At 45.5% G+C, this 13,279-nt stretch overlaps 1 protein-coding gene across 2 annotated transcripts in view; it reads left to right on the top strand.

Annotated features, from left to right (window-relative positions):
• LOC127436449 (ras-specific guanine nucleotide-releasing factor 2) overlaps positions 1 to 13,279 on the top strand; it is a 126,098-nt gene that overhangs the window by 76,673 nt on the left and 36,146 nt on the right. Inside the window, exons 14-16 of one of the 2 annotated variants that reach the window (XM_051690612.1) lie at positions 50 to 298; positions 1,819 to 1,911; positions 7,565 to 7,968. In XM_051690612.1, the coding sequence (XP_051546572.1) occupies positions 50 to 298; positions 1,819 to 1,911; positions 7,565 to 7,968 (746 nt within the window). The remainder of the gene's footprint in view (positions 1 to 49; positions 299 to 1,818; positions 1,912 to 7,564; positions 7,969 to 13,279) is intronic. The other variant, XM_051690620.1, reaches the window with a different exon arrangement.

Here is a 13,279-nt window from a genome sequence, read left to right as displayed (position 1 = left end):
CAGCATAGGTTATAGACCGTAAAGCTGCTTTGGTTGTGCTCCTCATTAGATCCGATGCACGTCTCCATAAAGATGATGTTGACATTTGCTTCAGCAAGACGCTCAACTCCTGCAAGGTTCCTCAGATCCGCTACGCCAGCGTGGAGAGATTGCTTGAGAGGCTGACCGACCTGCGCTTCCTCTCCATAGACTTCCTCAACACCTTCCTGCACACCTACAGGATCTTCACCACTGCCACTGTGGTCATGGAGAAACTGGCTGACATCTACAAGAAGCCTTTTACTTCCATTCCAGTCAGGTAATGAAGCTTTCAAAATCGTTAAAAATCACGCTTCCTAGTCAAAGATAGACACAGTGTGCTGCAAATTTTTACATTAAAAAACGTTGTCATTGTTGCTACAGGTACAGTACATGGCATGTATGTCTTACAGGTGCACTTAAGTAACTTTTTCCACCATAAATACGTTTTTAACAGTGTAAATAATACTTTTGAAATAGATTATTAAAATTATGGACATTAGAGATAATGGTAGCCTAGAAGAAGCTATTTTATTTTGCATAAGGCGTGCCACTCCCTTATGGCGGCCGCCATGTTCCTCTGTGCCAATAAATTCATACAGTATATCCATACATTACAATACTTTTTCTCACAAAAATGTATTCAGAATTTAGGTCCATATATCAGTATTTTTATTCATCTATTTGTGTCATATCATTTCCAACAGTTCAATCATGAAGAAGCAGGTCTAAAACTCTGCAAACTCTGAGACTGTGTTTCTCAGTGTGGTCAGAGCCACTTCTATAAGGCACGAGAGAGATTGAAACAAAAAAATTGTCCCTTGAAAAAGGCTGGTGAGCCAAAACATGAGTTAATAAATAAGCTTGCATTTTAAGTTGTGCCATTATATTCTTCTTCTGTATACTGTATATTTATGCCAAAACTTACATCTCAAAATTGAAGGTGTGCTTTTACTTAAGTGTCTTTTCAAAAGAGACTGAATCTAGAACTGCATATTGAATTTTTTTTTTTTTTTTTTTTTTATTAAGGAAACATGCTGGGTCTCTCTCACACGTTTGGCACAGTTTCAATAGCGATCCAATTATGATGTTGTGATGCATCGCAATACATGGAATCGTGACATAAATCACAATACGTATTTCATCGTGAGGTGGTTGACGATACTGAGCCTGAATCGAAAACATCTGCTTTTTCACGAGGATGCCTCCATGTCTGGTTTATATATAAATACAGTATACAGTATTTTAAATATACAGTATATATTTAAATATTTTTCTAGATTAAATATATTTATATTCGTGATTAAAATTGATAAGATTTGAAGTAATACATTTGCATCCATATTGTACGTTGATCTGTATTCACTATGTTTGAATATTGAAATGTGTGAAAGACACCATAATGAAAAACTCTTTTGAAAGTCAGCATAAGAGAGTGGTGGCATTCAGCCTCTACTGGCCTTTGTGCTCCAGTTACATTTCAACTGGAAAATGTATTCTTTTCCAAAAGCAGTTGTTTTGTCAGTGCATTGGTTAAATCTTTGTAAACAGGGCTAAAAAGGAACTCATAAAGCCTCAAATTGCTCAGCATCGATAGCCTCAAAATGTGCAGAAATTTCTCCCAAAAGTCTTAGAATTTTTGATATCCTCATACACCCAAATAAGAACAGGCAAACACAATACCGCTTGTGCACCATGTGTGAGGATGTTGACTGCCAGATGATGTCATTGTGAGTGATGTGACGTTTAATGTTTTGTGGTATTCCTCATTCCCCCACGCTGTGCTTTGCTGTCACACAGGGTCCAGTATCACTCATTTGACCGCTTGTCCATTACATCCATCTGCCCAGACTACAGCCTGAAGATCAGGAAGATAGCATTGGATCAGTCAAAGTAACACACACATCTCTCTCTGTTAGTCATTCACTTCCCTGTCTGTCCATTTCTCTGCTTCTGATCCTCTCATTTTCCACTTTGTTTCTTGCTCCGCTTTCTATTTTGTGAGTGACAAAGAGGTGATTTTATCAAGTCCCGGATTCTCAAAATTTCTGCCTTTGCACTCATTTTCTTTTACCATCATCCATTGCAGAGTCCACATTTTACGATGTTTATTTTTATACAACAGTTAGTTCCAGTCCACTAATTTGATTATACAAGCGCAGTTCCAAGAGTGATAATTTTTCTTACAGAATAACATAATCTGTATATGGAATAGTCATAATGGAATATTTCACTGTTTGTATCACTTGGCTTGTCTGTTTGCGGCACTCCAAACAGCCTGTGCGTTGCTTGGTGACACTCAAGGGCTGCAGCTGGTTGCAAGAGACCCCTTAAGTTAAGTGACAATAGCTTATATAGTTCAGTCATGAAACACTACATGGCCCAAGCTGATAGGTCCTTTGACATGTAGTCTGTTAAACCAATCAGCTTGCATGGTGCAGCTAATAAGTCCTTTAAAATGTATTGTGTTAGCCCATAAACTTGTGTTCTCTCTCTTTGTTTAACATTTAAATTGCCTCAGTTGTTTGCAGGTAAGCCGGTTTCACTGCAGCATATTTTTACTCTGAAAACCTCTTCCTCCCCAGCAGCACAGTGTCTAGATCTGTGTGGAGGTGAGGGTGTGGTCGAGCGCCCATCTGGGGAGAGAGAAAGCGGTAAGGACATCCACCTGAGATGAATTGTTACTAATTACTGTTTCTATGTGCACAGTGAGAGTCGGGGGAGATAAAAGATGGCCCAGTCCACCGAAAGAGGGAGAGTGGCACACACCAGAGACTGCATGTCTGTTTCATAGAGAGTGTTTATGCTGGAAAGCAAGATCCTGTGTGTTTATGCTGAAAAGCAGTATATTGGTTTCGTTAATGCTGAAAAGCGATTTCTGTTTTGTTTGTAATAAATGTGACTCATGTGGACTGTGGAAACCGGCTCCCGCTTCCTCCTTTATCTGCTCCACACACAAACCTTTGCCACACTGGTGCTGAAACCCGGGAAAAGGAGGAAGAGTATGCTGCCATGGAGTCATCTTCACCACTGGAGGAAGTGTTTCCGATCCCTTGCCAGCATCCACCAGGTTCAACACCAGACCCTCATGGATCTGTGGGCGGAGCAGCAACAGGTCTTCGAGGTGCGCCTTTGAGGCCAAGAGGAGGACCGACGGGTGTTGCGGAGCTTGGTGTCTTAGGAGGGGGCGCACGCCGTGACCCCGGCAGCAGCAAACCCCCATGTGTTGCTCGCTAAGATCGGGGCACAAGACGATCCGGAGGCCTTTCTGGAGCTCTTCGAGCGCACGGCCCAATCTCTGGAATGGCCGCGGGCGCAATGGGCAGTCCACCTCTTACCGCTGCTGACCGGGAAGGCCCAACTCACGGGCCAACAGCTCCCGGTCGACAACCTCCAGAGGTACCCTGAGCTGAAGAAAGACACCCTGCAGCGGGTCGGCTGCAGTCCAGAGGCGCATCGCCAGCGGTTCCAATCCCTCACACTGAGTGAAGTCGGCCACCCGTTTGCCTTCGCTCAACAGTTCCGTGACGCCTGCCGGCGGTGGGTGCTGGCTGAGGAACCCAGTGACGTCGGGCATGTCATCGATCTCGTGGTGCTGGAGTAATACATCTCCCAACTTCCGAAAGGATCGGCAGAGTGGGTTGGAGTTGCGGGGGTTGGAGTGGGTTGGAGTTGCGGGGAGTCAGGTCACGTCCACGAACAGTGCCAGGTGATGGAGTTGGGGACGTTGATCCGGGTCCCCAACACTCCACAGGCCACCCCCGATCGAGCTGGGACATACCAAATACCTGCGAGTATTAGAGGGGGTACATAACAAGCCTTGGTGGATTCAGGTTGTAACCAAACCTCTATTCATCAATGCTTGATTCAAAATGGGGCATTGAATAGAAATAACCAGGTGACGGTGAGGTGTGTGCATGGGGATAGTTACGATTATTCTGCAGTGACAGTCACTATTCTATTTCAGGGTCAAAAGCATAACATTGAGGCTTTGGTTAGTTCCCGCCTTACCCATCCACTAATTTTGGGTACTAATTGGCTGGCTTTTCCCGAATTGTTAAAAAGGTTGTGTGTGGATGGGTCCTGTAATACAGTGGTATGGTGTGGGGTGTGCAATGCACTGACAGGGGAGGCAGAGCCGGGGCTGTCTATGTCAGCTCCGCATCAGGATGATGTAAGGGAGGGGGAAGCCTCGGCTTCCACAGCCTTTAGGGGAATTCCCGATGGGGATTTTCCTCTGGAGAAGATGCAAGACGATACTCTTAAGCACGCGTTTGACATAGTGAAAATTGATGGTCAGCACCTTCAGCCGCGCATTGCACTCACATATCCATATTTCTCAATTATAAACGATCGGTTGTATTGAGTGACGCAAGACGCTCTGACAAAAGAAGATACAACCCAGTTGTTCCAGGTGGCTCATCATAGTCTGATGGCAGGTCACTTGGGACAGGGGAAAACACTAAGCCGTCTCATGGCCCGTTTCTATTGCTGGGCATTCACGTGGATGTTAGCCGGTGGTGTGCGACATGCCGCGAATGCCAGTTGGTGAATCCGCCGGCCACTCCAAAGGCGCCATTGTGCCCTCTTCCGTTGATCGAGGTTCCCTTTGACAGAGTTGGCATGGACCTCGTCGGGCCATTAGAACGGTCAGCACACTGGCATCACTTTGTGTTGTTCTGGTGGACTACACAATGTGATACCCGGAAGCAGTGCCTCCTCACAACATCTTAGCACGTAGTGTTGCGGAGGCATTCTTCAGAATAATCTCCCGATTGGGGATTCCGAAAGAAATCCTCACTGATCACTACTTTCATGTAACGTACACTACACGAGCTGTGCGAATTATTAGGTATTAAATCGATTCAGACAAGTGTGTACCATCAACAACCGGACGGCTTGGTCGAACGATTTAATAAAACCTTAAAAAAATGTATTTGTAAGTTCGTGCACGAAGATGCTCAGAATTGGGATAGGTGGCTCAAACCCCTGTTATTTGCAGTACGAGAGGTCCCGCAAGCCTCCATGGGGTTTTCCCCATTTTAGTTGTTATATGGGCGTAAGCCCCGTGGCATGTTAGACGTCATGAAGGAAAATTGGGAGGAGGGACCTTCACAAAGCAAAAATGAAATTCAATACGTTCTTGACCTGAGAGCAAAACCACACACTGGGGCATCTATCACAGGAGAATTTGCTACAGGCGCAAGAAGGCCAGAGCAAGGGGAGCTCAGCTACGGGAGTTTGCACAGGGAGATAAAGTACTTGTATTGCTGCCCACATCGAGCTTCAAATTATTCGCTAAGTGGCAAGGGCCCTTTGAGGTCACACGGTGAGTTGGGGAAGTCGACTATGAGGTAGTGCTTATGGATAGGGGTGGGGCTCGTCAAATTTACCACCTTAACCTAATAAAACCATGGAGAGAGGCGGTTCCCGTATCCTTGGCGATGGTAGTTCCGGAGAGGGAGGAGCTCGGTCCGGAGGTGAGTCTAAAAGCCAGTCAATTCATTCTGGTCCTGTATGGAGACCACCTCTCGCCATCACAATGTATGGAGGTTGCCAGATTGCAAAAAAGTTTCTCTGCCGTGTTCTCGCCTCTCCCCGGCTACACTAACCTCATAGAACACCACATCGAGACAACCCCTGGGGTAGTGGTACGTAGCCGGCCCTACCACTTACCCGAACACAAAAAACAGGTAGTACGGGAAGAATTAAAGTCCATGCTCGATATGGGGGTAATAGAAGAATCCCACAGTGATTGGGCCAGCCCGGTGGTTCTGGTACCTAAGAGTGATGGCTCGGTATGGTTCTGTGTGGATTATAGAAAAGTCAACGCAGTGTCGAAATTTGCAGCGTATCAAATGCCTTGTATTGATGAACTGCTCGATTGGTTGGGCACGGCTCGCTTTTACTCAACACTGGACTTAACAAAGGGTTATTGGCAGATACCCTTAATGCCGATGTCCTGTGAGAAAACAACCTTCTCCACACCGTTTGGATTGCACCAATTTGTGACCCTTCCATTTGGGGGAGGAGTGCCCGGTGCTGTACATTAGTCAAAAGCTCTCTATGAGAGAGACGAAGTATGGCACAATAGAGAAGGAGTGTTTACATTTATGCATTTGGCAGACGCTTTTATCCAAAGCTTATTACAGGGACAATCCCCCTGGAGCAACCTGGAGTTAAGTGCCTTGCTCAAGGACACAATGGTGGTGGCTGTGGGGATTGAACCAACAACCTTCTGCTTACCAGTTCAGTGCTTTAGTCCACTACGCCACCACCACTCTGTGTTTGGCCATGAAGTGGGCGGTCCTCACTCTCCACTACTATTTGTTGGGACGATTATTCACCCTCTGTTCGGACCATGCCATGCTCCAATGGCTCCACCGCATGAAGGATGCCAGCGCCCGGATCACCCGTTGGTATCTGGCGCTCCAGCCATTTAAGTTCGAGGTGGTCCACAGACCGGGGGCACAGATGGCTGTCGCGGACTTCCTCTTCAGAAAAGGGGGGGTAGGCAGTCCGGATGGTTCCCCCAGCCTGGGGGTATGTGGAGGTGAGGGTGTGGTCGAGGGCCCGTCTGGGGAGAGAGAAAGCAGTAAGGACCTCCACCTGAGATTAATTGTTACTAATTACATTTTCTATGTGCACAATGAGAGTTGGGGGAGATAAGACGGCCCAGTCCACCGAAAGAGGGAGAGTGGCACACACCAGAGTCTGCGTGTCTGTTTCATAGAGAGTGTTTACACTGGAAAGCAAGATCCTGTGTGTTTATGCTGAAAAGCAGTATATTGGTTTTGTTTATGCTGAAAAGCGATTTCTGTTTTGTTTGTAATAAATGTGACTCACATGGACTGTGGAAACTGGCTCCCGCTTCCACCTTTATCTGCTCTAAACACGAATCTTTGCCACAATCTGCTTCAAAGGAATTGTTTTATTTCTAATTGTACAGCATTTCTTATGTCTGTCTTGTTGTTCATCAGCAGCAGCAGTAGGTCTTACATTTTCAACTCAGCATATCTAAGCATATCTAGTCCGCCTAGACCAAACCTACCAATTTGTCATATCCATCAAAACACCTTAAATGTATTCTGAGAGTTGTCATGACTGAACTAAAGGTTTTCTTAACTTAAAGGGTTTCTTGCAACTGAGCCTGATCCTGCTTTGGCTTTCTGGAACTGTTTTTATTGGCAGAGAAATAATTACCTGACCATATTTTGTCTGAAACTTACGCTGCTCAATATTAACTTCTGGTTTATAGAACTGTTGTATAAAAGCAATATCTCACTCGCAATCACTTGTGTGATTAAATATTAAATATTTTAAAAAACTTAAATATTACTGTTTTGCTCAAGTTCGAAACCTGCAGATAAGGCATACCACTCCATGCCACAGCAAAGTAATTTTCCCCTCTGTTTCCATGCATAGAATGCATCCAACAAACAAAAATGTTGAGTTTATTAGGTGCATGCAACTATGGAGGACAGAGCGCAAGACATGTTCCAGTGTTGCTTTTTTGTTTAAGCCGTCTGTTGTTCTTATATCTCAGGTCCCTGGAACTCTTCTTCGCCACCAACCAGAACAACCGCAGCGGGGACCACGTGAACGATAAATCCCCCAGACTGTGCCGCAAGTTCTCCTCTCCTCCACCTCTCTCCATCCCCTCTCGTACCTCTTCTCCAGTTCGCACCAGAAAACTCTCACTCAATTCTCCTGTTGGATCTAAAGTAGGCATCCTGGATCTGTCCACTACCTCATCATCTGCAGCCAGCAGTCCAACCTCCACCAACCCCACCATCTCACCCCCTCCCTCCAACAACAAGCCCCCGTTGGACCTCAGCCATGGACAGAGCCCGTCCTCCCCTGAGCAGAGCCCTGGAGCTCTGGATGAGAATGCTGAGGTGCCTCGAATTGATGCCCTCTGTGGCAAACTGCGGCGCAGCATCAGGAGAGGTGAGCAGAAAAAAAAACATAGATTTCCTCTCTCTAGAAAAAGTGAGAGAAACATATGGTGTGATGTAGAAGTAGGTGAAAACTTAGCCATCTTAAGTTTTAGCCATCAACTTAGCCAACATGGATTTTCATGGCGGCATTCTTCATTAGCTAGCTTTGCATTTTAAAGCATAAATTCATCAGGTGCCAGATTTGGTTGGTAAAGTGAATATAGAATTTTTGTAGGTGCTCACAAATTACATTGAAAACCACCTCATCATAATAACACAATTTTAAGGAGTGTCCTTAAAATTGTCCTTTAAAACCTATTAAAGGGATAGTTCAGCCAAAAAGGAAAATCTGTCATCTTTTACTCACACTTAAAGGGATAGTTCATGCAAAAATGTAAATTATTTTACTCATTTACTCACTGTCATGCCATCCCAGATGTGTATGACTTTCTTCTGCAGAACACAAATTATGAGATTTAAAAGAATATTTCATTTCTGTAAGTTCATACAAGTGAATGGGTGCCAAAATTTTGACGCTCCAAAATCTCATAAAGTCATCATAAAAGTAATCCAGACTCCAATGGTTAAATCATTATCTTCAGAAGTGATATGATAGGTGTTTGGCATACACTTGCGTTGTATGGACCAAAAGAGCTGAGAAATTCTTCTAAAAATCTTCATTTGAGTAAATGATGAGAGAATTTTCATTTTTGGGTGAACTATTCCTTTAAATCATTTGAAATCCATATTAATTTCTTTCTTCCGTGGAACACACAAGGAGAAACTTTGAAGATTGTCCAAGTTGCTTTTTTCCATACAGTAAGCATACAGTGACCAGGGAATTTCAAGTTCCAAAAAGTTAATAAAGAAGCCATAAAAGAGGCTTAAAAGTAGTCCATATGCCTACTGGGGCAGTGGTGGCTCAGCGGTTAAGGCTCTGGGTTACTGATCAGAAGGTTGGGGATTCAAGCCCCAGCACTGCCAAGATGCCACTGTTGGGCCCTTGAGCAAGGCCCTTGACCCTATCTGCTCCAGGGGTGTTGTATCATGGCTGACCCTGCACTCTGACCCCAGCTTAGCTGGGATATGTGAAAAAAAGAATTTCACTGTATATGTGCAAATGTGTGATAAATAAATTAAATTATAATTAATTAATTAAATTATAAATTATAATTGTGGACTAATTATTAACTGAAAATCTTGCCCTCCACCAAAGCTTTCAAATCTCATTCGCATTTCCGCATATTCTGACTTGTTGAACAAGTTGGTGTTTTAACATTAAGCCTGACATGATGCGTCTTGATGTCTTGAGTTTGCATACCAGAAGTTCATTGTAAGCATTTAAGCACAGTTTTTACAATCTGAGGGACGAGTAAAAATGACTTTCTGTGGACAGCTGGCCACAGATGCTGTCAATAGAGCTTAACTTGTATTGAATCCGGAACATTCCTTTAACACCCAAACAAATGTGTTGTTTCTTTCATAGGCTATATGACTGACCAGCATGTCTCCTCATAAAACCCAGAAATGAAGTGCTAATGTGCTAACACTGTGTGCCTCCTTAATGCATATCAGAGGACTTGTTAAGCTATTTGGCAAAACACCCATCATGCTCTCCATTATGGCCCTCCGCTATACTGGCAGTCAGGCAGCTCCTAGCTCAGAATTAGAATACAGGCATGTTTGAAATTAAACAACATGACAGAGCGCTTTCTCTAGTCATTAAAAGAAAAAGAAAAACATTAAACCTCCTGAGACCTGAGCATGAAAGCTCTGTGCATTTTCCATTTCCCTTTTTGATTTGTAACTATTAGATACAAACCACTAATAAACATGTAAAAAAAAATTATAATAATTTGAAGAGCAAATATAGTAGTTTTCCTAAAAATGTATGTCCTCATATGTGGACAGTGGGACTATGTTGTGAAATTTCAAATAATACCAAGCTAAAGAAAATTTATTCCCCAAATACTTACCATCCACTGCATCGTGATGTGCCGAAATGGCGGCTACATACACCTTCGAGGTGGAGGGGGACAGCTGCCCCTCCAGCCTCTCCTGCAGGAAGGAAAGCACCGATCCAACTGCGCATCTCTGGGGGTCTTCTCGTCGGGAAGAACACCATTTAGCGAACAGACGTCACTTCAAGGCATACAGGCGCCTCGTAGAGGGAGCCCTAACCTGAGTGATCGTGTCTACCACTACGGGTGGGCACTTAGATCTTCCATGTCCCATCCAAGGGCCAGACGTGGAGATTCCAGAGGTCAGGATGCGGGTACCAGATGGTGCCCCATCCCTGAGAAAGGAGGTTCTTCCTCAGGGGAATTCGCCGGGGGGGGGGGGGGTCTGTCGCGAGGAGCGCGAGGTCCGAGAACCATGTCTGGTTGGGCCAGTAGGATGCTACTAGGATGACCTGCTCCTCGTCCTCCCTGACCTTGCACAGACCCTGTAAGTAGGCTCACTGGGGGAAATGCTTATTTGCGTAATCCCGGAGGCCAGCTGTGTGACAGCGCGTCTATACCGAGGGGTGCCTTGGTCAGGGCATACCAAAGCGGGCAGTGGGAGGATTACCGGGAAGTAAACAGGTCTACCTGTGCTTGACAGAATCGACTCCAAATCAGCTGGACCACCTGGGGGTGGAGTCTCCATTCTCCCCTGAGCGTAACCTGTCATGACAGCGTGTCCGCTGTGGTGTTGAGGTCGCCCAGGATGTGAGTGGCTCGTAGCGACTTGAGGTGCTGGTGACTCCAGAGGAGGAGACGGCGGGCAAGTTGTGACATGCAACGGGAGCGTAGACCACTTGGCGGTTGATGTATGTTGCTGTTGCCGTGTTGTCCGTCTGGACCAATACGTGCTTTCCCTGGATCAACGGCCGGAACCTCCGCAGGCGAGCAGTACTGCCAACAACTCGAGGCAGCTGCGGGCCAGTCCAGGAGCCGGCGGCTGTGTGCCCATTGCATACGGCACACCAGCCTGTCTTGGAGGCGTCTGTCGTAACCATGACGTGCCTGGAGACCTGCTCTAGGGGAACCCCTGCCCGTAAAAATCCAAGGGCTGAAGAGGCGGCGACGATTGGCGTGATGACCACGTGATATGTCCCGTGGCGCCATGCCCATCTCAGGACTCGAGTCTGAAGCCAGTGCTGAAGCGGTCTCATATGCATCAACCAGAGCGGTGTGGCCACCGCTGAGGATACCATATGCCCCAGGAGCTTCTGAAAAAGTTTCAGTGGAACCACTGTCTTCTGTCTGAACGCCTTTAGACAGTTCAGTACCGGCTGTGCATGCTCGTTCGTGAGGCGTGCCGTCATCGAGGCTGAGTCCAACTCCAAACCGAGAAAAAAGATGCTTTGAACCGGGGAGAGCTTGCTATTTTCCCAGTTGACCCGAAGCCCCAGTCGGCTGAGGTGCGTGAGCACCAGGTCCCTGTGCGCACACAGAACACTTCCCTTAGCGGGGCAAGGGCTGCCTCTGCGACCTTCGTGAAGACGCGAGGGGACAAAGACAGGCCGAAGGGGAGGACCTTGTACTGGTACACCTGGCCCTCGAAAGCAAACTGCAGGAAGGGTCTGTGTCGAGGTAAGACCGAGATGTGGAAGTACGCGTCCTTCAGGTGTACTGCCGCGAACCAATCTTGATGCCAGACGCTCGCTAAAATGCGTTTTTGTGTCAGCATCTTGAACGGGAGTCTGTGCAAGGCCAGGTTCATTACTCACAGGTCCAAGATTGGCCGCAACCCACCGCCTTTCTTCGGTACGATGAAGTAGGGGCTGTAAAACCCCCTCTTCATCTCGGCCAGAGGGACAGGCTCTATCGCACCCTTCCGTAGAAGGGTAGCGATCTCCGCATGCAAGGTAGCGGTGTTCTTGCCCTTCACCAAGGTGAAGCGGATGCCGCTGAACCTGGGCGGGCGCCTGGAGAACTGAATCGCGTAGCCGAGTCGGACGGTCTGGGTCAGCCATTGCAACGGGTTGAAAGCGCGAGCCACGCGTCCAAACTCGGGGCGAGGGGGACCAAGGGGATAATCACGTCAGACGTACCGGCGGGTGGGGCCTCGTGGCAGGGCGGAGCCTGAGGCACCACGTCGAGGGGGCTCAAACCCCGTGGCCGTGCTGAGTCCAGAGACATCGAAGCACTTACCTGGCTCCTGACGCCCACCATAAGATTGGACGAGGAGGGGGGAGGAGTCCGTCGGAACCAACCCGGTGTGGGCATATTTGTGCCACAGCTGGGCACGCAGGGGCGGGTATTTCAACAAAGCAGGGAAAGTTAGGGTTAGGTTTAGGGTTAGGGGTTGGTGTAGGGTGTCTGTGGGACTCTAAATAAACACAGTAAACATGCTGCAGTGATGCCCCTATACTGTATGGTAGTATTTAATCAGGGGTGAAAATAGCACTAATTAAATATTAGCAATTAGTGCAAAGAGGATGTTTTTTGTTGCTATTTACACTAAGCAGCAAAAGTCTCTGCCCTCTATATTTATTTTATACTTATATGTTGCACATTCACATAGTGTAATGAGAACCTATAAAGGATGTATTTTGCACCTTATTAGCTATTGGTATCTTTTGTTTTTACCTAATAAGTTAATTGTTACGGGGAAAAAATAAATGTAAAGAGGCTATAGGGCAAGGGTAAGAAATCAACGAACAAAGGCCTAATAAATACCTTATAATTCCAAACAAGTCCGTAACTATTCCCTTACATGTCCAATTATTAGTCATTAATTACTGTCTAATTTCTGATCCCTAAAATAAAGTGTTACCAAAAAGTGTACTGTGACCAGAGGCCATCAAGCTTCAACAATGACAAAAAAGCACCATATAAGTTCCATAAAATAGTCCATACAACTCATGGAATATATTCCAAAAATTCATATGATTGCTTTATGTGAGGAAGGAACAGACAATAAGGCTCTATTAATTTAGGTAAAATTAACTAACAATGAACTGCACTAACAAATTATATTTTTCAGCGGTTACTGTATTAATCTTGGTTAATGTTAATTTCAGCATACATTTTTAACATCAAAAGTTATATATATTAACATTATTTAATGCTTTATGAACTAACATGAAATTATTATTAACATTAAAGATGAACAAATGCTGTTAAAATATTGTTAATTGTTAGTTCATGATGCCTAATGTATTTACTAATATTAACAAACAGAATTTTTTGAAAAGCGTTGCCTAATAAATTATTTAAAATCTTGCTTCCCACTATAGCTTTGAAATCTCATTCGCGCTTTCACATAATCAAACTCGGCCAAACTTTTCCTTTCAAATGTGTTCTGAGAAAACTACCGATAGTTTGCTCCTT

This window comes from Myxocyprinus asiaticus, chromosome 4 (genome assembly GCF_019703515.2).
Source record: "Myxocyprinus asiaticus isolate MX2 ecotype Aquarium Trade chromosome 4, UBuf_Myxa_2, whole genome shotgun sequence".
NCBI lineage: Eukaryota > Metazoa > Chordata > Actinopteri > Cypriniformes > Catostomidae > Myxocyprinus > Myxocyprinus asiaticus.
This window is presented reverse-complemented; position numbering and strand designations above follow the sequence as displayed.